The sequence below is a fragment of the Strigops habroptila genome, chromosome 6, assembly GCF_004027225.2.
Source record: "Strigops habroptila isolate Jane chromosome 6, bStrHab1.2.pri, whole genome shotgun sequence".
Classification (NCBI taxonomy): Eukaryota; Metazoa; Chordata; class Aves; order Psittaciformes; family Psittacidae; genus Strigops; species Strigops habroptila.
Window position 1 is genome coordinate 5,089,774 of NC_044282.2, and position 24,542 is coordinate 5,114,315.

At 37.2% G+C, this 24,542-nt stretch overlaps 1 protein-coding gene across 2 annotated transcripts in view; it reads right to left on the reverse strand.

The window, feature by feature from the left end:
• The window catches only part of ENPP3 (ectonucleotide pyrophosphatase/phosphodiesterase 3), a 38,594-nt gene extending 16,987 nt beyond the window's left edge, over positions 1-21,607 (reverse strand). For both annotated transcript variants that reach the window (XR_003991846.1, XM_030489540.1), the window contains exons 1-14: positions 21,417-21,607; positions 19,469-19,811; positions 17,338-17,416; positions 15,669-15,791; positions 14,544-14,669; positions 13,546-13,606; positions 11,076-11,173; positions 8,354-8,433; positions 7,663-7,782; positions 5,906-6,015; positions 3,851-3,916; positions 2,921-2,993; positions 1,397-1,505; positions 1,105-1,233 (exon numbers count right to left, since the gene is read on the reverse strand). Coding sequence is in view for 1 of the 2 variants with exons in the window: in XM_030489540.1 (XP_030345400.1) it covers positions 1,105-1,233; positions 1,397-1,505; positions 2,921-2,993; positions 3,851-3,916; positions 5,906-6,015; positions 7,663-7,782; positions 8,354-8,433; positions 11,076-11,173; positions 13,546-13,606; positions 14,544-14,669; positions 15,669-15,791; positions 17,338-17,416; positions 19,469-19,585 (1,291 nt within the window). In the remaining variant the exon portion in view is untranslated. The remainder of the gene's footprint in view (positions 1-1,104; positions 1,234-1,396; positions 1,506-2,920; positions 2,994-3,850; positions 3,917-5,905; positions 6,016-7,662; positions 7,783-8,353; positions 8,434-11,075; positions 11,174-13,545; positions 13,607-14,543; positions 14,670-15,668; positions 15,792-17,337; positions 17,417-19,468; positions 19,812-21,416) is intronic.
• Between the last annotated feature and the right edge of the window lie 2,935 nt (positions 21,608-24,542).

Sequence of the window (24,542 nt, forward strand, 5' to 3'; positions counted from 1 at the left end):
TTTCTTCTCCCATGCAACCTCTGTTTGAAGCATAACCATTTTTACACTGAACTGGACCTGGAGCACTTATCTTGTGCTTCCAGCAGCAGTCACAGAGAAAAGTCCAATACATCTTAGTATTTTCACCTCCACATTTTCAAAGACTGATTTTAACCTTTTGGCATTAGCTTTCTAAAAAACAAGCCTGAGCACTTTACAGAAAGAGGAAAAATACTTCAGAAAAAAATAAGACCATTAGAGGAAAGCAGTCAACAATTATATTGAGATTGACACATACAAAACATCATTTTTCTCTCTTCTGCTTATCACTCTGCTACTGTCTAACTTAGACTTTTACTTAAACGAAGGAAAGTCTGCTTTATGTTGTATAAATATTGTGCCTACAAATATAAATACAACTAGAAAAGATTAAAAAGTACAACGGGATCCCAGCTTTTATTTGAGATCTGCAAGAATTATGCGTTTTAGAATACTTTATGAATTTTATAAACTCACTAAATAGAGCACTTCCATGGTTTTACCTCTTTCCTTCTTTTGCTGCATACAGAAAGTTTGGGGATTTTTTTTTTCCAGTCTGGTAGCACAATATCTATTCCAAGTCACAGTCAGCTCACATAGTTTCAATTTTGTGTTCTTTTGTGATACTAGCTGAAGGGCCTAACCAAGACTTAGGTCCCAATGTGCTAAGATTCAGATTCCATAACTTTATATACATGGTTAGAAATAGTCACTGCTTGAAAGAGACTGACTCTGCCAATGTTGCACAACAAATCTGCGAAGAGCAATGCACTTACAAAAGACCTCAAGTTCCAGTTCAAAACAATGAAACTATCTTTACTTCATCTTTCCACATGCCAAGAAAATGCAAATCAGAGTCTGCAACAAGCTTTCTAACCTTCAGTTTTATCTAAAGGGATCATTCTTGAAAACAAAAAAACAAATAAACAAAAACCTAAAAAAAACCTTCCATGGATGTTTAAGCCAGGTTCAGTGAAACAGAAAGCTGTTCACTCCTCTAATTACTACTGATTATCATTTTCCCCTAGTTATTTGTTTAGTTCCTGTTATATTGATTGTGCAATCCCAGGATTGGCCCACACTTACAGGTATAATAGTCCTCCGGAACATTTCTCGCTCGAATGCGAGCTGCAGGCCCAGCATATATGTAGAAATCAATCTGCTCGAAGTAATTAGTCATATATTCTAACTGTGTGCAGTAAGTTGACTCCATCCCTGAAGGATAACATTGAATCAGTTATTTTTTATATGCAATATATGGCAAGGAAGATAAAGTGAATTACAAAATATATTAGAACTAGTAAGGACACATATTATACAGAGGAATAAAACAATGTCTCAGTAAAATTTAGATTGAAAAAATAACTATATATATTACCATGATCAGCTAAAACAATGAGGTTTACACATTTGTGCAGGTTTCTTTGCTTAAGTCCTTCCATTAGCATCCCCAGTGCTTGATCTGCTAGCTGAAGGGCTTTAAGTACCTGTGAAATAAACCAGTTTTGTTAGAATTTTTGTTTCTGATTTCAAGTTCTCACTTAAATGAAATCATTAAATCTTGAAAAGTCATCCTTTTTGTCAGTTTTCAGATTCTTAATATTGCTTCTTCTTTGCTTTTTCCATCACCATTATAGATGTGCAGAATTCCATTGTTCTACCACAGAACATGTGACTTAAAAAAAGACTTGCAATTATTTTTTTCCATTGCCTTAGAAAAATTCAGCTTTACAATACATTTATTGAAAAAAAAAATTTTGACACGTTCAGATCAAATTTGTTCCTCACCTCCAAATCTATATATAAAAAAAAATCAGATTTATGACATTAAATAAATTTATTTTTTAGTATGAATATTAACATTTTATTAACATTGAGAAGTGTTCCAAAAATATTTACATGCACATATTATCTATAACACCATTGTAGCACCCAAGAAGGCATGGTGCCCTTCTCGCATATATAGTCCCTTTACACTTCCTACAGAAAACCTCTGACCACCACTGAAATGATTTGGGAGAAATCCAGTACAATCCACCTTACAGCCATTCACAGAGGATGGCTCTTCCCTAGTTGATTTACAGGAACAGATTTATAGTCTTCCTGTAGTCTTAGGAACTAAAGTTCCTACAGTAAGTCAGTCCTACAGTAAGGATGACACCCAACTAAGTTTAAGGACTCCATGTCTGAGCACTTGTACCCTTCTTGTTCCCCTAACTCTGCTCTACTCTCTTGAATGTCTTGTGTGCATGGACAATGTACACACAATTATACGTACAGTAATGGCTTTCTAAGCCCTTTATATAGAGAGAGAAATGGAGTTCCCTTTCCAATTAGGGAGCCTAAAATTATCCTGCAAAGATTGGGTTTTCTGTCTGTCCACTACAAGAAGGCCTTTTGTAGAAGAACATTTTCAAATATATTAAACAAGACCATTCCACGAAGGAGTTGATATGATAAATTCTAAGCTCCTTAAAGACCAAACTTTTTGCCTGCATGCAACTAAAAATGCCATATTTTTTTATTACAAATTAACAAATATTGAAGTAGAGTATTAAAGACAAGACAGATCTGAGGATTCGCCAAGCCACATGCTTCCAATCATCACTTGGCAATAAAATTAAAGTTCAGTCTAAATATAACCATTAATACTATTTCTAATAGTGTGATCTGAAATTATTTGCTGCCAATCTGTTTGGTTTACAGTTCTTTTGATTCACACACAGTGTTGGAATCATAACAATGGGCTCAATGACAAACAAGAGTTCTTAACAGAAGCTCATACAACAGTCATAATAATTTTTGATCAACTATCTTTTCCAAGTTTATAAGTTGCTTAAATTCATAGTACAGCACCATTTTTAGAGTGATTGAGTCGAAGAAAAACACAAAAAATACTTACACCAGCACTAACTGGTCCAAATGAATGTCCAGAAGAATCCGGTTCTTCAATATACAAAGTGTAGAAATCAGGCCTCGAGTTAGAAATAAATAAGAGTGCAATATTATGAGAATTTGGAGACAGCATTTCAAAAGAACTTTCATTTAAAAAAAAAAAAATCAATTTAAAGTGGAATTATAAATAACTTTTTTAAACTTTAATAAAAGTCCACACAGCAAACATAATCGTTCAACTTCCTCTGTGCTTTGTAATTAATCAGCTTGGACTATTTGAAATTACAATTTCAGAAACAGTATCCAGTATCTTTAATTGGTATCCAGAAATCACTCAGAAAAACTTCAAGATCTCAGTCAGCAGAGAAAGCTGTTCCTTTGAGATGCAAGTGGAACTACCACTTGAAGGATCTCTTCCTGATTAAGCAGTGAGGCTCTAGAGAGCATGTCCTAACTGCAAATATGTTAGGAATTTTTTAACAAATTATCATATAAAAGATTGCACTTGGTTACGTGTCACAAAGTCAAGCACCACAACCAGTAGACATCTACTTTTCATCCTGAATTACTGCCTGCAATTACTTTCAGGTATGTAACCTTTCTTGTGCAATATCTTCCATATAAGATCTTTCATCCATACACTTAGACTAGATGCTGCATGTTCCATGTTTCCTCTAGGCCATGCGCCAAGGAAAAAGATACAACAATAAAAGAAAACGTACAGTACATTCCATTCAGACATATGTTCACTTTTTCATCTTTAGTATCTACAATCTTATCCTTGAAATGATTAGCTGTACTTGTAGAGTGAGCTTAAGTTCAGCAAATTGTCTGAGGAATATTCCATGTTTCACAAATACCAATAGAAATTTTAATTACTAAGCATTAAAATCTTTCTAACCTATAGTTTCACAAATCAGACAGATATTACTGTTACCTCTCAGATTTGGTGTAATCAAGCCATTTCAATACTCCTGAAATTCTCTGTTCATATGTAACTGAACTGAAAGAAATAAAAAAAAAAAAAAAGAAAAAAGAAAAAGAAAAAGAAAAAAAACCCAAAAGTATGTTAACAAGGGTTTTCTGATAAGCCCTTCTAATTCCAGGATACAGAGAAAGTATCCACCCTTTAATCATGTAGTAAAGTCACAGATTTGGATTTCAAGAACAATGCATCTTAACAAGGTACCAGCAATCAGGTTTATTATTCTTATTTTTAATTGAATGTAACTCACTTTTAATGTTAAATTAGACAGATCCTGATTTTGCAAAAACAAACATGTGATGTTGGTTTGTATTTTATGTTATAAATGTATACTCATACATTTATAATTATATACATGCAAAAAAGAGATTTCAAGTTCAGGACATAAGCCTGAAGTACAAGTCAGAATAATTTTTATTCTTTCCAGCATGTATAAACCTTGGACTTTCATATTTTAAAAGCAAGTATGTCCCCAGCAAAATCTTTTTGAGGTCATGTTTTTTCTCCTATGAAGGAATTCACCCATTAATAGCTTTGCTTTCCCCCAAAGTCATGCACAAGCTTTTTGTTAGTTGCCTACAGTACTCAGCTGTTATTCTAAATGCACATCACTGCAAAACCTTTGTTATATACAGAGACTTACAGTTATATACTTGCTTTAGATTATCTTTGTAAATGTGAAGAATCATGGGAGATTTACTGAAATCAACATGAAAATTTAGAAATAATTTATTAATATCAGTCTTCCATATTAAAAAAAAAAATACTATGAAGGTAATTGCTATATTTTCACGTGTAGCCTGTGAGTTAACTAGACAAAACATACAGAACTATCATTCATCATCAGTATGCACATTATCACACACACAAACAAGACCAGAGGGAACTGATCTAGAGCCCATCTTCCTTCACTAGTGTCTCGGGTTCAACAGTAGCAGTTATTTTTCAACTTTTTAGTAGCTGGTGCAGTGCTGCGTTTTCGACTTTAGTTTGGGAACAGTGCTGATAACACTGATGTTTTTAGTTCTTGCTAAGTAATGTTTACTTCAATCAATGACTTTCTCAGTCTCATGCTCTGCCAGGGAGGAGGGGAAGCCAGGAGAAGCAGAGACAGGACACCTGACCCAAACCAGCCAAAGGAGTATTCCATACCACAGCACGTCATGCCAGCATGTAAACTGGCGGGAGTTACCCAGCAGGCCCAGATCGCTGGTCAGGTTGGGCTGGGTATCGGTTGGCAGGTGGTGAGCAATTATATTTTCTCCCCTTGTCATTTCCCTTATCATTATTGTTATTGGTGGTAGCAGCAGTGGTTTTGTGTTATACCTTAGTTACTGGACTGCTCTTATCTCAACCCGTGGGAATCACATTCTTTCGATTCTCCTCCCCATCCCTCCAGGAGCGGGGGGAGGAAGAAGGCGAGGGGAGTGAGCAAGGGGCTGCATGGTTCTGAGATACTGGCTGGGCTTAAACCATGACAGTAGCTTCCTTATACAGCATCCTCTCTCCAATTAGTTTATGCTTTTTTTAGGCTTTTGCCATGACTTTCAAGTTTGTGTTTGCTGTCTTATGGCATGAGTTATCTGAAAACTTATTCTCCAGTACACGCATTTTTAAAGGGCTATATAGTATGCGTAGATTTTATGTGTGGAAATATGGCAAACAAGGGCAGAGCTCAGCAGTGGCTACTAATCAGTTATAGGATATTTTCCTAGTTGGAGATAAATGGATTGCAGTTGGCTGAAACTTTCAAAACTGTCTAGGAGAAAACAATATATAGTACCCTTTGACCTTCTCATTGCGAATTCCCTAATTTTTGAAATTAGGTTTTGAAAATTTCGACTAGTATTGGTAGTTCCATGGCTAAACCAGGAGGATGTGAGATGGCACTTGTCTCTCAAACCGTTGTTTAAAAATCTTACATTTAATTTCCTTCAACTGTTATATGGAAATTTGGATTTTTGGACTAATTTACAGGCGCTTACTACAAGCTCTATAAAAACTTACTCATCGTATACAGTGTAGAAGGTGGGGTATGTTCCATTAATTGGAACATCAGAGCCTGGCCAAAAGAAGGTACCTGCTTTCAAATTTTGGTACATTGCTGTCAGCCAGACCTATAGATAAAGATACAAACAAACGATTTTATGGCATTTAGACCACTGGAAGTCCTCAGATCACCAAAGTAAAAATACATAATTGGATCAGAAATATGGGCTGCAAGCATGCATTTCTCTTTCTTCTTTCACATATCACACAGCTGCTTAATGACCATATCTGATTTGAAGATTGTTTTCTACATACATGTTCTGAAGAAAAATTAGTAGCACAGAAACTACGATGTTGCCATTTCTTGGGTATTAGAATCATAGAATCATAGAATAGTAAGGGTTGGAAAGGACCTTAAGATCATCTAGTTCCAAACCCCCTGCCATGGGCAGGGACACCTTGCCCTAAACCATGTGGTCCAAGGCTCTGTCCAACCTGGCCTTGAACACCGCCAGGGATGGAGCATCCACAACCTCTCTGGGCAACCCATTCCAGTGCTTCACCACCCTCACTGTAAAGAACTTCTTCCTTATATCTAATCTATTCTCAGCATAGGAAAAAAATCATATAAGAATTTCCATGATTGGCAACAGGTAATTATCTTTGTTCCTATGTCAAATGCCAATGGAATGGATTGTGAAGATGGAAGAATGGTTCAAAGCTGCATCAGGGATGTTCAGACTTGACATTAGGAAACATTTCTTTACAGAGAGTGTGGTCAGGCACTGGAACAGGCTTCCTAGAGAGGTGGTCAATGTGCTAAGATAGTCAGTGTTTAAGAGGCATTTGGACAATGCACTTGGTAGCATGCGTTAACTTTTGGTCAGCCCTGAATCGGCCAGGCAGTTGCGCTAGATGATTGTTGTAGGTCCCTTCAATCTGAAATACTCTATTCTATTTTGTTCTGTTCTGTTCTAATAACTTGATTTTAAAAGGGCATATTTGTATTCATCTTACAGTGTGCAGCTGTGGTTCTTTTACTAACTTGACAGAATCCTTCATGAAACAATAGCAACAAAACCTGGAAACTTGAGGAAATTATAAGCATGACTACGCAGACATATATTTCTAATATATATACACACACACATACACAAATACACATACATGTAAATAAATATATAAATAGGAGCTTGATATTTCCAGTAAATACATAATACTAATCATAACCATAGGTACAATCAGGGTGGGGTTTTTATTATGAAATGCGCCATATGTTAATATATGTATTCATTTTGCTGGAAATTAAGCTCTTTGCTATTCTCTTCCTTGCTTTTATATGCCTGGACTCTGTATATGTATTCATAAATGAATATAACTTGGAAGTAGATTCTCAGATTTCATTTTGTAGCTAGTTGTGAAAAGACAAACAAAAAAAATACCCCACAAGAAAACCATATCCAAAATTTGCTGGAACTTTCTGTGGCAAGAGATCCACTCCAATATTATCCAAAATATTTAAGTCTTTTCTACTAACTGTCACATTAAGTGAAATTGTTAAGCCTCAGCATTAACATTTTAAGATTTCTTTCAATTTCATAAGATAAGCAGATAGCAAACTTTTGTAAGCAGCCTATAATATGAAGCCCACAGGACAACTAGCACATACTGCAAATATATCACATAGCTTTGCATTTTATTCTCATTTTGTTTTATAATATGGCACAGGAGCCACTTTAGACATAAAGGAATACCAAGATGAGGAATAAACCTACCGGCTGCCCCTTCCACCATGAAGGGTTGAATTTTTCTGTTGACGAAAGTGAGAAATGCTTGTTCAAGTCTACATCATATATGCTGTTATCAATAATACCATGAGATTCCGGATACAATCCCTGAAAAATGAAAATAAACAAACAAACAAAAAAAAAGCTGAATCTTGAAATCAAGTGGAACCTGAAGTATGTTGCAATACACAGTGCTGCGGCGCTGCAATTATTTTTAGACCTGTTTTATCACAGAAGCAGAACATGCTTTCCTTACTCACACAGATCATCATACTCCTGCCAATAAATTCAGAATCCATTTCAAGTTCCCTTCAGTTTCCCTGTTTTCTCCCCAGCCCAATTTAAACCTGATGTGCTGTAGATTTAAGCACCATATACGTCATGTGGCTATATATCAGCTGCCAAACCCATCCTAACACCCACTCTTACCAAATGTCTGTGTCCTCACCCATACTCACCCATACCCAATTTGACTGACAAAGATCAGGAATAACTGGTTCACGGGCCAGAAGCAGATAACATACATATATAGCCACATAGATTACGCCTGCATGTACTATCTCAGCATCTGTCTCTTTACCCCTATAGCTTCCCCACATCTCACAAAAAGATTGGCACCACAAAAGCCTTCCTATGTCATCCAGATAGTGAAAATGAAAAATAGCAAATTCTCACTTACTGTGACAATAGTATAGTGGTTTGGAAAAGTTTTTGTGGGGTAAGCAGCTCTCATGTATTTTGAATGTGTGCCACATGTTTCTGCAAGAGATCATGAAGTTAATATAAATTCGTTTACATTTTTTTAATTGAAAAATAACAGTCTTAAACAAAAAAGAATAACCAGAGCCAGTTGCTGTGGGATTAGAAGGGAATTGTGACTCTAGATTCAGACGCATACAGTCTGGTGTCTGCTCATGAGCTAGGCCTACCGCTCCATTGCAATCAATGGATCCTGGACACAATTCAGCTGCCTGAAGCCTAGATGCCAAGAGCCATCTAAGACAGCTTTAGTGATCCTGCCTGGCATTCAGATGCTGCTTCTACATCCTATCTGTCAACCCAAACGAGTGTCTCAGATACTTCTGAGATACAAAATGGCATGCGACGTACATGTTTACGCAATGAGAATGAAGCCTCAGGTCAGCCAGGCAAGATACTCTGCAGAGATGTGTGGTGACTAGCTGTATGGGAAGGACTCAGTTGCTTTAGCACTGAAGTCCTGTACCATTTGAGATATCCTCCAATAGTCAACATATCTGCATGAAAGCTGTCAGTTTTGATGCAAGAACAGTGGTAGATCTGGGTTCTCCTGTCATAGCAGCAGCTAAAGGACACCTAGGATATGCCACAGCACTCTGAAGAATACTAGAAACAGAGGTTAAGGCAACATTTTGGCCTGTGGCACCTTCTGTCGGTTGAGTTGACTTGCTCTCTAGGCTCTTGTACTGTGCTATACAGACTGTACTAACCATAAACTGACTGACTACAAAGAGCATGCAGACATCTCACATGCAGACATCTCACATGCAGACACCTCCAAGAACACATTTAAATGCAGGTGTCTTGCTCTGGATTGAATCTCAACCCAGGTATCCTACTTTATCTCCAAACATTGAATCATTTTTCAGCAATTTAAGGCACCTACCACACCTGAATATCTGTAATATCTAAATCCACCATAGTATTCAAGTTATTTACCCACAAAACAAAGGTGTGAAGACTGGAAGATGCCTTAACATCATTTTTAAATCTAACTAACTCATGTGGAGAAACAGTTCTGTAATAAGCTATGGTCATATGATTATCTGGTTCACACTCAAACACGCTTTATTCTCTGATGTACAATGTTTCAGGCAAAGAACAGAAACAGATTTTAACTAAACAACCTCAACTAAGCAACAATAAGCCTGAAACCATTCAACCAAACTGTTCCAGTGTGGTACAGGAAAAAAGAAAAAAAACAAATTAAAGAGTGTTTAAAGAAGGGCTGAATAATTGATAAGTACATGAGAAAATCACCATAATTTTTCATGGATTTCTCTTGAATGATAAAGGAGCTACATTCATAGTGTAAGTATTCTATAACAATTAGCTTGATTAACTCTACTGAAAATCCTAGGTTAATGGAGTTAATAGAGAGGAAATACTTTATGCTACAAATCAGCGTTACATTTTTTCTTTTGAAAAGAATTTCCTTTTCCTTTCCACTGTAGATTTCTGAGAAGTATAAGCATGAATGTGCATAAGAAATTGTTAAAATTGACCACAAATATGAGTAATGCTGAATTAGATCTGTTCTTATTTGAAAGGATTTGTGGAAACATACACATAGCATGATTTTCATGCCGTTTGTCAATTTAGCATTTTCTTTTCACCTGTTTCAAAAGACTGGAACTGAACACTGACTTCTGCATGCATGGTTTCCAAAATTCCTTCCAAAGTCACAATGACATCAAAGAATAAAATACTTGCACAAGAAGTCAGGGTTGCACACTGCTTCAAGTTCAAGCTTCTGCATACCCTCATTATTCACAAACCATTCAGTAAAACGTAGTACTTTGTAACACCCATGTGAAGTTTTCAAATGAGCACAATGGAAATATGATATATTCAGAACAGACACAAACACTGCCAATTTAGAACTATTGCTGCTGAGAAGAAATTAATAAATGTGCAGACATTTTGTCCAGATACAAAGTATCTTGAGGCCTGACCTCTAAAATACTCAGGAAATTTTAACGAAGGGTACAATGATGAGTCTCACTTTTAGAGCCCTTTACAGCATAAGCTAAAGGCCTTCAGCTTGCTCTTTCTCACAACATTCAGAAATACTAGGAAGCAGTTACTTGAACCTTACTGCAATCAGATCAATGTATTAAATTATACCAATATGTAAATTACATTGCAAGTCTAATAAAATAACATTCACTGACATACTTTTAAATATGAAGGTTCTCTTTAACATCTTAAAATACCTGACTCGAAAAAGTACATCTTTGAGGAAAATTTCCCAATAACCCAATGAATTTTCTCTTTGTATTATATGTTAATGATGATTTTATCAGCTAGAATTTTTCAATGGAGTACAGAAAATGCAGGAAATCCTTCTTTGGAGCTTTTTTCCAGTCTCAATCTGGATCTGAAAGTATATTTCGAACCATTTATTTAATTAAAAGCTGCTGACCAGCATTAAAGGCCTTGTACAAAAAAACCTCATGTTTGCTGTGCACTCAAATACAATTACTGTAGAACATATAATAATGAAAATACTCAACTGATGAGGGAGATCTGATTTGTGATTTTCTTATTGCTAAGCAACACGCATGACAGCAGCAAAATGGACTGGAGAGATTACATGCAGACTTCTAAAGAAAACAGGCAAAGCACTCTTGGTAACTTACTGAGTTTTTCAATATTTGGCAGCAAAGAACTCCAAGTTTGCAAGTATTCAGCTCTAAACCCATCCATTGAAAAAAGGATAAGTGGTGGCAGATCAAACCTACAAGAAAATATGAGTTTGTCATTGTAAAGGAGTTTGGAGTGTTTGTGACTTGTTGAGATCTTTCCTTAACAACATAAATTCTATTTTTAAAAGCAGGATCCTGAATTTCCATGTACTTCTCAAAATTAATATTACAGGATGAGATAAAGAGTTCAATTTTGAAAGCAAATACATAATCCTCCTGAAAAAGAAAACAAAACAAAAACAAAAACAAAACTAAAACAAAACAAAAAAAACACCTGGTGGAGTAAACCCAAGCTACTCAATACATATAGAAAGTAGAAAAAAAAATTGGGTTTTGCTAATCTTTTAGTTACAAATATTTAATTACAAATAGAAATAAATACAAATGCGGCAGACCAGCCTCCAAATACAAACCCAGAGTACAGAACAGCTAAAGTACCTCTGTACATAGTAATGGGTTGAATTCTGTCTCTTGTGTCTTCGCACATCTTAAAAAGTCTTTCAGGACAGCTGCACAAGGACTGTAAAATTACTGCAGTCACCCAGCAAGCAGTTAGGGTCAATTAGCCTCAGTACTGAGAAACGTAATCTTGCAATGCCAGGTTTGAGCTAACACCTTACCCTACCACATTCCCTTTGTGAAGACATCACTAAGCAGTCCATGTTCTTTGTGCATTATATCTTTCAAGTTTCCCAGCTCTCATGAAACTGGAGAATATTTCCTTGCCTCCAGGCCCCCAACAAACTGAACTCAAAGCTACAAAAGGAATGCAGCAGCTGCTAATATGCTTAGGGTAAGACTTTGTGTAAAGAACCAAGGATAAAAGCCTCAGATCTGACTTCATACAGTAGGTATGATAAAATAGGCACAAAAGCAGCTGGTCTCTAGAACAGTGTTTAAATTCTTCTTATAAAAATTCTAAATAGGAAGCGATAGCTGTGAAAATAAGCTTCAAAGTTATTAAACATGTTTTCTCTTAACCAACCTATTAGGAAAGATGCATTAGTAGCTACGAAGTGCTGGCTTTTTTCATAACACCAAGTGACAACATCAGTAGGATCAAGAAATCTAGTGCTGCAAATTCAGTCTTTTTGTTAACTGTCATTATATATTCTACAGTTTCCTTAGAAACACATAAAGAAACATAAAAATTTTAAACTTACAATTAAGTTAAAAATATAATTTTAAGTAGGCTTCAATACATTAGAATCATAAAAAAAACCCCAACTATTTGTAATTTATAGGGATGGTTCACTAAATAAGCCTGGAAATATTGGGGGAGAAGACGATTGATAAAATGCAGTTACTGGTAACTGACTCCAAACCATTTTTAGAGTAATACCTCGAGTGATAACTATTCAAAAAAAAGTTATATATTCACATCAGGCAGTAATCACTATTACAGTTTGTTTCTCATTCAATGGTTTTTCAAAACATAGAAGTACACTGGCACCAACACTTTGTATAAAAAAATTTGTATAAAACAATTTCCTGATTTAAATCTGAAATTAAATGGAGCTTTATATAGCAATTCTGTTTGCAGCACTTAGAGAAGTCCTCCTCCATTAGTTTCCAAGCTTTAGCATATGAAACCATGTTAACTCAGAAAGTTATTTGTTAACCTAAAAAGTGTATTTTATACCCATGTTGGGAGGCACATGCAGGAACCCATGCAGAGGCTGCAATACTACAGGTATTATTGTTATAAGTAAACTAAATTGGCAGTAAAAAAGGTATATAACGGATAATATCACAAATACCATAATTGAACCAGGAAATAATCTATTTTCCTTTGAGAACAACTTCTAATCTGTGTTTCTGCCTAACCTCTACTTATAATTCTGGAATATTACAAATAGCAGAAGTACCATCAGCATTACAACTTTGCAGCATCTGTAGATACATGGCTATTTTCATAGCTTACTTTTTAACACACCTTCCTTGCTGCAGATAGTTCAAGCAAAAAAACCAAACCTGTTACTTAGATAAAGAATTGCAATCACAGATTCTAACAGTTATTACAGCTTGCATAAGGTGATTTATCTGAATTATCACAGATACAATATAGTAACATAAAATGGACTATGAACAATTTGAGATACATGAACTCCAGGTAACTCTATCAAGTTTTCCAGGTATTTGCGAACTGACTTTCAATCTGGATTTGAACTCCTGTACTTTGCTCTAAACTGTAAATGGTAAATGCACGTGCAACAAAATTACAAAGGTTTTAGAAAGAAAAATTATTGCTAGCCACAAACTGCTCCTATTGAATGTTCCTCAAGGCAGGAATCTTATTCTCAGTAAATATGAAAATCTCACGAAGACCTGCTTCAGGCCATTGGAGTAGTTCTCACCATCACAATGATTTTATTGATAAGAAGACAAAATTATTTTATCCTACCCAGCTGGACACTGAGGAGTTTCAAGTGGTTCACATGGTTCTTCTACCCAAGGTATTTCACCTAAAAGAACAAAAGAAAATACTGAGTCAACATTAAAACTACACACACACACACAAAAGAAGTTTCCAGGTTGATCTTTTTAGAGCTCTTCCTGGTATTTTTGTCTGCTTCAGCACAGAATTACAGAAATGTAGGGCTAAAGATAGATACCTTTCGAAATCATTTAGTGCAACATATTAGGCCCTCAAACCCTGAAAGGGTTAATGCTTACAATTGTAAGTTAAGGACAAGGCACATATTACACAGACAAGCAAACAAATAAAATGGAGAAGAAATCACTATGACAGTTTAGCCTAATTTGCATTAAAGTGACAAATACAATTTTGCAAGAGTTGCATTAAATATCTGCCACCTCACAATAAAAAGGAATTCTGATAACAAATACTGTTTTATGCCACCAGTATACTCCTCAGGTATCATTCCTATAATCCAATTTTACCAGCGCTATTCTTTGTGTTTAGCCGGAGCCTGTATGAAACAATCAGGCATGAACAAAGATGTTCAGAAATAAGTAAAAAATAAGAAACCCAATCTGAAAGTTAATTGCTAATAGAAAGGATGAGAGATTTTAAATTAGGGACTACAAAGTACTACAATGTGTACTTTGGATTGCATGAAATTTGAAACAGAAAACATGTCTCCATCTATTTTTAATAAAAAGAAAAGAAACAACCCTGAACCATCACATTTGGTATACTACTGCAATATTCAAAACATTTTGGCTTTTTAATGATTGACACACATTCACACTGTTCTTCAGAAACTTTTTCCCAGTCAAAAATACCAAAAGCTTCACTTCAAAATATTTTCATTTTCCAGAATGTCACTGTAAGACTCTAATCTTGAGAAACAAATGCATCCATCTTTATATTTGCCATGTTTGCCTATATATTTATTTCATAGGACAATTTATATATAAATCTTTTTGACTATTTACCTTTGCAAATGCTGTTGTAGTTTACACAGCAGTCTTTTTCCTGCAAGCAGTCATCAGAACAGGAACAGTAACTTCCAGGGATCCGTGTCTCACCACAACGGAAATTAGTGCACATCCAAGATCGGGCTGAAAATCGGAAGAAAAACATTATGATTCAGTTCACAGAACCTTATGTAAACTCCTTCATGTGGAAATCCCACGAACAGGCAAAGGAAAAAAAAAAAAGCTTTTTGTTAAACTATAATTTACATGTCCTGCTTGAGTTGCTTTGGAATTTTTTTTCTGAAAGGAAACCTCAAGATTTCATTTAACACATAAAGCTTATTTCTGCAGCCATTGAATGGTAACACAGAGTCATAGAATAATTTATTTTACAAAGGTTCCCAAAGTTACCTTCTTCAATGCCTTCCACCCTTCCAGGAAGATCTAAAAAAAAAATAATGAAACCCATATTTCTCCTACACAAAACAAAGAGAAGGAAATGGATCCTTTTCCTGCTCTTGCACACAAGTCCCAGCAAACAGCAAAAACAGAGATGTTTTTGGCTGAAGTGGGCAGAAGCAATAAGGATGACAAAACATCCAAGCAGCTGCCAGGTAAGCACAGATAGTAAGTGAAGAGGAGTCTGGCCTCAGTGGAGAGGCAGGCCGGTCCCTTGGAAGGTGAGCGCACTCCTCCAACACCAAGCCTCCACCAAGCACTGCATGAGGCTGGAGACTGCACCTCACCAGGAAACACCCATACATTTTCAAAAGTGCAAGAGGTGCCTTGGTCAAAGATAACCTACAATTTCTGCTTGCAGTCATCAGCTTTACCTGGGACAGGAAACATGCACTATGAATTCTTCGGTTATCCATGGGAAACAAAAATACAGGGGTCTGATTTGAGAAAGACACAGGAAGATTTTGTGTCCTGCCAGGCCACCAAGTTATGTCCCTCTGGAGCCATTTGATTTCAGAAGCAGCTTGACATTGACATGTCCTTCCATCCCTGACAGAATGTGACATAACTTCTGTATATCCGTTTAAATACAAGAATTTATTGCTTTGCTATGACTATCACATGAAAAAAAACAAACTCAAAATAAAATGGCAACCAGAGAGCACTGCTTGTTAAGGAACATACTTGGCTCCACGCAGGTGTCCTCGTAGTCCCAGCAGCAGTCGTGTCGCTCACTGCAGCCGCTGTCGCAGTGGCAGCCGGGCATCCCTTTCCTGTATGGCTCATTGCACTTGTGTCTGCAGCTGACTGTAAGGAGAAGGCAGAGTCTGAGTGCTTGGATAACACTGTCCAAGGCAAGTCAGTTGAATGGATCATAGGCATGGGCTGTGGGGAAAAATGTGCTGAGTAATTTCCCAAATCTGTTTCGTGAGTTGTTACAACATCCCTTAAAAATCTGCAAGTTTAGTTGTTTTGACCGAAAGAAGGAAAAGGATCCAAATGAAGGGTCTTGTGCTGGATATAGAGACATGTATTTCCTCACTACAGCTCTGACACCTTCTGTCAAGAAGAGCTACATTTTCTCACAAATGTACATATTCAGTTTTCTCTGCTTTTTTTGGCTGAATTTTAGAGTATTTCGTTTAATTTTTCCTTTACCCGTTGGCTTTTGAACAGCTCAAAGTTGTTCAGATAGTCTACCCAATTTAAAATTATATAGAATGGTGAGTCTAAGTCAGAAAAATATAAAAATACAACTCTTTTCCTTTGTCTGAAATGCAACTATTCATACCCCAAATAATTGGCAACTCTTGCTTTTAATTTCTTTACAACGTTTACATAACTGTGTAAAGTCAGGAATTTAGTATTTCATTAACTTTCATTTGGAATAGTCAGTAAAATTACAGGAGCTATAAAGAAATTTATCTTGAGTATATAAACAGAATCAATTGTACTATCACCAAACGCAAACTCTGTGCTAATCTTTAAACATACAGAGTGCCAGGTCCTCCCGACTCCTTCCACAAGCCCCAGCAAGCCTATCTCAACCATGAGTCCTTTTGCTCCTCTTTATCACTTTATCACTGCCCTCATAGCAAATGTAACTGAACAAAGGTGCGTGCCACTCAGGGCTGAGGCTTCACCTCACTCTGCAGCATAATATTATGTGTTGCTAATTCATATTTCCCAAATAGTTCTGGTTATGAAAGTAGGAAATAAAGTTAGTCAGCCCCTATTTAATGTTGCTCTGTAACACCTGCAGTCAGAGTCACACAAATGCTAACAGGCTAATTTGGTGCCATCTTTCACTTACTACACCTATGACCAAGTTCCTCATGTAAATGCCAGTGAAGCTCAAGTTGTTCGTATCTACATATTTTATACAGAAAGTTGTAATACAACATATGCATCATCAAAAAGCAATTACAGTTCCATCTCATCCTATCTGCTAGGCCCATAGTATTGAAGGACCTAAGACTTGATGAATAAGTAGGTAAAGAAGTTCAATATGTGTTGATTAGGAATGAAAAGAGACCATGCTTCCTTGAACTCTTCCAGTATGAGATTACTAATGTTTTGGTTCTAAAGGAAGTGTTTTATTTACCATATGGTACGTTTGTTTGTTCTCATCTGGCTTGGCCCCTGACATCAAATGTTACTTTGTTTTTCGAATTAAAAAATAACATTCAACCTAATCAAACCATTATCCCCTTTTTACCATAGCTTTATAAAAATTGAAGTTGGCAGAGAAAATTCATAACCAGTTTTAACATTAGCCACCTGAACTATGCCAAATACACTTTTACCAGATCTAGCTTCAGCAGTAACTATGTTGAAAGTATCACAAACAAACCTTGTTCCTGACCTCCACGGTTCAGTCCTAGTCCCAAACCTAGTCCCAGGGATACAACCACCAAAGCACACAGCAGAACCTGTCACATAGACATAGGAAAATTAAAGTTCACAATTGTGATAAAATGTTATGTTTATTAGAAATAACTTTGTGATTATTATTTTTGTGAACCTATGATTTCTTATGAACTAATAATTTCTCTGAACTTGTTCATCAAAAAATTGGAGACATTCTGAGCCCGAAGATAGGACCAGCACAAGAATTATAATCTTGTGAACTGCTTAAAAGCCAATTCCTTAATACCGCACTTTTAACCTACAGTCAGTCCCATGTTGGAATCCGGGAAATCTTTGCTGGGAAAAAGACAGTAGGCAGTAATCAACATATTTACCCGGTTTGCAGATTATTTATCTGTGTAAAAAAGAAGGTAATTCCTGTTATTAACCTTCTGTATTTTTTTAAAGTGCTCCCAATAATTTCTTAAGAGACTCAGCTGGATTGAGGCTGCACGTGTCAAATCTCCATCCACATACCAGTTTCTCATAATAAATTAACGAGGTTAGATGAAATTGGAAAGAGATAAACAGCTCAAGGAAACCCCATAACAGAAAGCAGCATAACGTTTGGGAGATTGGGAAAGAGCTGAGGAGACCTCTATTAGCTTAACAGACACTCAAGATGAATGGTGATGTATGCTGTCTGAAAGGCGCAGTGAAAAGTGACAAACCTCTCACAGTATTTCATAGGGTATGCACATTCATATGTTCATATTCACTAAGGCAATGATGGAAAAAAAAGCATATCACAGAAAAGCACCATAAACCATCCCAGTTTACTTCCCATTTTTGCGTCAGAGCCTTCTTTTGTCTCCTGCCAATTCCAGGAACCAGCACGCACTAGCAAATAAGATTCAAAATAAAGTAGAAATAAGAGAGGCTTACTCTCATGCTCAGTATTACTGTAATGGAGCCTCTTAACTGAGACTACAGCAATTATAAGGAGCTGAGAAAAACTGTTTCTGTGGGTAGGATATAACAAAGTGAACATACACCACCCTGTAACTTATTAGTTTGGGTTGGGGTTTTTTGGGTTTTGGTTTTGTGGGCTTTTTTTCCCATACAGGTAATCATTTGAAACTAGTGCATTTGAAAGAACAAATAAGTTTTATGATACTTAAATTTCTCACTTTACTCTTCCAAGTACCTCTTGAAAGTATCATATACTTTCCTTCATAGTTAGGCATTTTCCCCACATTGTTTCTCATTATTCATTTATTTTTAGTGAAGAATTAAGGAAGGAATGTCTGTTGTTTTATCTTCTCTTTTTTTCTCAATTTCCGGTATTTCCCTCATATGTTACGCAATCCTTGCTCGATGCAGCATTAAATAGGAAGCTGTACTATGTGCAATCGTACAGATGACATAGAGCTAAAGAATATTGTAACTTGTCTCTCATAGTGGTGTTTTCAAAATTTAGTTTAGAGTTGTAATAAAATCAGTACTTGTCATTTTCTCTAAATTCCAACTTACAGATGCAAGAGCTTGTGCAAACATATACATACATAAGTATTAATGATTGTCTCTTTCGTGGTTACAAACAGAAGCTAAAAACTGTATTGGCTACAACAAAAGATTTAAAAAACATAATGAAACCGTTACCCTTTATCATTTACAAGACAGCCAAAACAGTTAATCAGTCTTTCCCATGCCCTGCTTCCTGAGTGTCTTTCACCAACACTTTGCCTACATGTTCTGTTTTGTTAATGACAAATCCAAAGATAAAAAAGTAAGCAAAAAGGAACTGCGGCTGCTTTGGCTACAAACACATCTGCTTTAAACAAATGCATACAATAAAGTATTGAAGCAATGTCTTTGCTGTGCAAAAGAACTGTCAGGTTACCGTAGTAAAACAAAAAGTGCAGTTAACTGCCAGAAAACAAAGAAACAAACAATTTACTTGATAAGTACCAGAAGAACTTAGAAATCTGCCAGTGAAGTTAGTGCATTCATGCAGTAAAACTTTAAGCACCAATTACTAAGCTACCCTGAATGATCAATACAATGAAACTTCTAAAAATCTTGCAATTTGAGACTTGTTAAACTAGCAGCCCTGAAGAACAGCACCTACTTACAGCGCAGATGGCTTTGTATTTCAGGAGGGTTTTTTTCTTCACATAGGTTGTTGGGTTTAAATACACCTCATCCAAATGTCCGCTTTGATGCTTGATGATATGATCCTGAAGCTCCATTTTGCTGATATCTGCCTCTGGGCTTCGTTCCTCAGCCTCCCCAACTGCGACTAAAAGGCTCTTACTCCTGCTTCAAGTGTGTATGTACTTTGTTCATAGGTTTTTTATGAGATCCTAGCATTTGCATCAGTGGTAGGGTTGCAGGAAGCCAAAGTAAGCAGGAAAACGACTCAGAAAGGTCAATGGCTGAAAAACATTATCTGTGTACAGAGAACCTGTTGTCACACTGCAAGATAAGAACAGCACTAAGTAAACTCTTAACTGGAGATTAGGAGTAACATTGCTAAGCAATAAAATGCGAAAATGACACGAATTCAAGTACTCAACTATTTAGTTAAAAGCCTGTCATACAGAGTATTTGTTATCTTCAAAGACAGTTAAATATATCAGACGAAACCAATATGAAAGTAAATAGTTTCTTAATTTCTGCTCTGTCACACCTGTTTTCAGGTGGTTTGCCTTATTTAGCACCAGAGGATTCCTCCCATTTAGTTTCAATCCATCTTTGTCTCATACTTCTTTCAGCTTGTTACACATTTTTTTCAGTAGTAATAGATGTACACATTAAAAACAAATAGCATATAGTCAAATCAGATTCAATGAAAAATAAAAAGGTTTTGTGTAAGAACAATGTGAAATCTATTTGGTTTTCAATTTGGTAGTTAATGCAAGGGTTGTTTGTTATGAAAATGTACCTTCATAGCCTACTAGGGCTATGCAAGTGTAACTATTCAAATGTGGATCTGATTTGAAACTTAAGCACTGCATGAGCTGTAATTTATAATAAGTAAATTTACAATATCTGTAGTTAAGAAAAAAAAAACCAAAACAAAACATAGTACTATATGACTTGGTATGAAGAAAATTAACTCCTTCATAGCCCAAAACAGTTCAATCTCTACCCCTTATTCTATACCATTTGTGTCATGCTCAGGTCCCACATTATCCAACACATCCACATTAATCACACACATGCCCCTCTTTTCATCTGCAGACAGATATAATTCCCTCAGACTACAGAAATGCCCATAGTATGCCCATTGAGTTCACTTCTTCCACGACCAGGACTCCATCTGTTACACATTCTGGCATGAACTCATACACAGGCTGCAGCACGTTCCCTTGGCTGGAAAGCTGCCTAGTGGAAAAGGACTTGGGAGCGTCGGTCGACAGCCATCTAAATATGAGCCAGCAACGTGCCCAGGTAGCCAAGAAGGCCAACAGTATCCTGGCTTGTATGAGAAAGAATGTGGCCAGGAGAACTAGGGAAGTGATCATCCCCCTGTACTCAGCACTGGTGAGGCTGCATCTTGAATGCTGTGTTCAGTTCTGGGCCACTCACTACAAGAAATACATTGAGTTGCTGGAGCAGGTCCACAGAAAGGCAGTGAAGCTGGTGAAGGGTCTAGAGCACAAGTCTTATGAGGAACAGCTGAGGGAACTGTGCTTATTTAGTCTGGAGAAAAGGAGGCTGAGGGGAGACCTTAACACTCTCTACAGCTACCTGAAGGGAGGATGGAGCGAGGTAGGTGTCAGTCTCCTCTCCCCAGTAAGAAGTGATGGGACAAGAGGAAATGGCCTCAAGCTGCACCACGGGAGGTTTAGATTGGGTATTAGGAAAAAATTCTTCACCGAAAGGGTTGTGAAGCACTGGAACAGGCTGCCCAGGGAAGTGGTTGAGTCACCATCCCTGGAGGTATTTAAAAGAGGTGTAGATGTGGTGCTTAGGGACATGATTTAGTGGTAGACTTGGTGGTGCTGGGTTAAAAGCTGGTCTTGATGATTTTAAGGATCTTTTCAATCTACATGAGTTTATGATTCATGACTGTACCTGTTCCACTGTAGATCTAGCCACAGACACTTTGGGGTGTATCTGCTCCAGCATGGAGTTACTTACAGGTCACAGTCCCTTCAACTGGAGTTCAGATTGGAGTTACAGCATGCCTGCTACAGCAGTACAGGAACAGCAGCAATGACCTGGCCATATGCCAGCTCAGGCACATGGTCAACACTGTCACAGAAATGTTCCTAGGCACAGCAGAATAAGATGATAAGCACTACAGCAAATAGCAGCCACTAACAATCACTAGACTCCAAAATACAGTAAAGTCAGCAAGTCCTGTGGCACGTGCAGGAGCCTGACAATTAATAGCTCAACAGCTGTACTAGTTATAAATCTGGTCTAGCACATTCCAATCAAACCAGTCATTATCTTGAACCCCAGTTTGCCCCCACTGGGCACCAAAAAGCACACTTGTGGGTGAAGCCCAGTAGGCAGCTCAGCCCCACACAGCTCCTCTCTCACTCCCCTGCAGAAGGTTGGGGGGAAATTGGAAGCATAAAAGTAAGAAAACTTGTGAATTGACATAAAGACAGTTTCATAGGTAAAGCAAAGCCGTGCACATAAGCAAATCAAAATCAGGAATTCATCTCTACTTCCCTTTCACAGGCAGGTGTTCAGCCACTTCCAGGAAAGCATCATCTCTTTTCTGGAAGAGAAACAAACACCATCACTCCTGAAGTCTCACCTTCTTCCTTTTTTCCCCCCAAGATTTTATTGCCGAGCACAGCGTCACATGGTGTGGGGTAATCCCTGGTCAGTTGGGGTCAGCTGTGCCCCCTCCCAACCTTTTGTGCACTCCCAGCCTAATCACAGAGAAAGCCCTGAGGCTTTGCTTGAGCACAGCTCAGCAATAGCTAAACTCTGTGCGTGTATCAATACTGTTTTCATCACACATCCGAGACACAGCATCATACAAGCTACTATGAAGAAAACCAGCTACATCCCAGCCAAAACCAATACCTAAATTTACAGAAGAAGCAAATTTGACCATTGAGAGTGTGAATCATCAGTGTAGGCACTCAGGATTAATTTCTGATCCTATCGATATAAAAGAAAATAATTTAGCAAATGGAACACGATGTGATCTCATCTATTTGATTTTGCTACTTTTACCTAATCATTGCTCTAATTTCACAAATTTCTAATTCCACTGCCCACATGACTAATTTCTATGAAATTTCTCACTGATAAAATAAGAATATAAAACTTCATGAAGATTAACCAAGAACCCAGACTTTTCTGTTTAAAGATCAAGGGCCTCACAAGTTTAAAAATACTTCTTTTCATCCCTACTAAAAGACAATTCACATAAAAAAGCAATCCATATGATCAATACTTAAAAGCAAACAACAGGGAAGAGGAAGTTATCAATTATCCTTTCTGTTCTCAGTTAATGAATTGTAAAGTTCAGCGAGCATTCTGTGTACAGTCCAACTCTATACAAGTGCAGGGCTAGGGTACAGGCAAACCCACTCCCCTATGGTCAAATGGCAGTCCTCAGTCCATCTGGAACTTCCAGAAATGGGAAGATGGTTTCAAAGAACACAGGCAGGACATCTCGCCATATACATGTTAACAAGAACCTTAGGGAAATAGGGAGAGACATTTCAGAATTGTGTTGTGGCTGCTTTTAATTTTCACTACAGCTCCTGTAGTTTTAAGCTACTAATATAAAGCAGGTGAAAGTCCTCTAAGGCCATCAAGAACTAGACAGAACTTACATATCACCAGTTAAAAGACACCTTTATACTTATTTGTCATCCACCTTCTAAAATGAATGCCACTCAGGAAACTTAAAAAAAACCAAACAACAAAACACAAACAACAAAGCTTAACCATCTTCCTCCTAAATGTTTATCATCCTTTAAAAAATAGTCATTTTGGTGAAAGCTTTTTGCCAGAGTAACATCACATTTACAGTCAATTTGAAAAGTGCGTTTTCTGCCTCTGGGTGAAGAGAGCAATTTCCTCCTCCTGCAAATGCCACTTTTTGTGTTTGGTGAGGCTTGAGGCTCTGTGTTACCCAATATGAAGAGTCTGACAGGGCTTCCTACCTTGGCAGAGACACCTGGATGCAATGCCTAAGATCTGTGCTGTTCCTCCTTCCGGATATTCAGTTCCCTTAGACAAGGCAGGATGACCATTGCTAAAGCCTGATCTGCGGCGGCACCCTTGCCCCTCAGCTCCACCCCAATAAACAGATCCTCTGTCAAAGGCAGGATCATAGATAGGTCAGTTTTGTTAAAAGGAGATCTGGTTAAATGAGGCGTTAATTTCTCATTGGGTCATTATAGGAGGTTCAAGGCTATCACATGGTCCAGTTTTAAAACTCAAAATTGGGTATTGTATTTGAGGCAAGTTGTGGACCAGGATTCTAGTTAAGGATAGACCAAATCTGTCTATTAAAGGTTACCAGCTAAATTTGGGCTGGCATGGTAAGTACAATTTAAAATGAATGTTGGTTAATGATCTAAAATCAAGATAAAGTCGTATTAGGTACAAAGTTGTGGACAGATTGTGGCTTGGTACATATCAAGATCTGATCAAGATCTGGAGCCCAAGGCACGGTTAGGAATAGTTGTTAGCCTGTGAGTGTGACTGAGCAGTAAGGCAGAAAAAAGTAAGGACAGGAAGAGACTGGTCCTCAGAATAAGGATAAGACATAATGATGAGCAAAACCACTTCTTTTAGGCTTCATTTCCAGTTGCGTTATAGGTCATGATGGGAATGGAATAGGAGCTTGGCACAGAATTAGAGTAGACACCTATCCTGGGGGTTGCCATTTTGATAAACTAGGAGCTGGTATGCCCAGGATGGGCAAGTATCGACACTAGGTGTTAACAGGACATTCCAGGCCATGTCAGATTGTTCTGCAACACGCTTTAAATAAGCACACAGTGAGGAGTATAATGAACATTTCCAACCGAATCAATAGCTTCCTGTTAAGACTGAGGGCAATCCAATTATAAAAGCAACACAAGCAAATACAAACGGACCTTCAATTGTATCCTTTCTGTTTCCAGTGATCATTCATTACATATGTATGTAGGTAAATACTATACAGGTAAGCATTATTTGTTTTCCAAACAGGTATTTCCCATTACTGACAAGAGT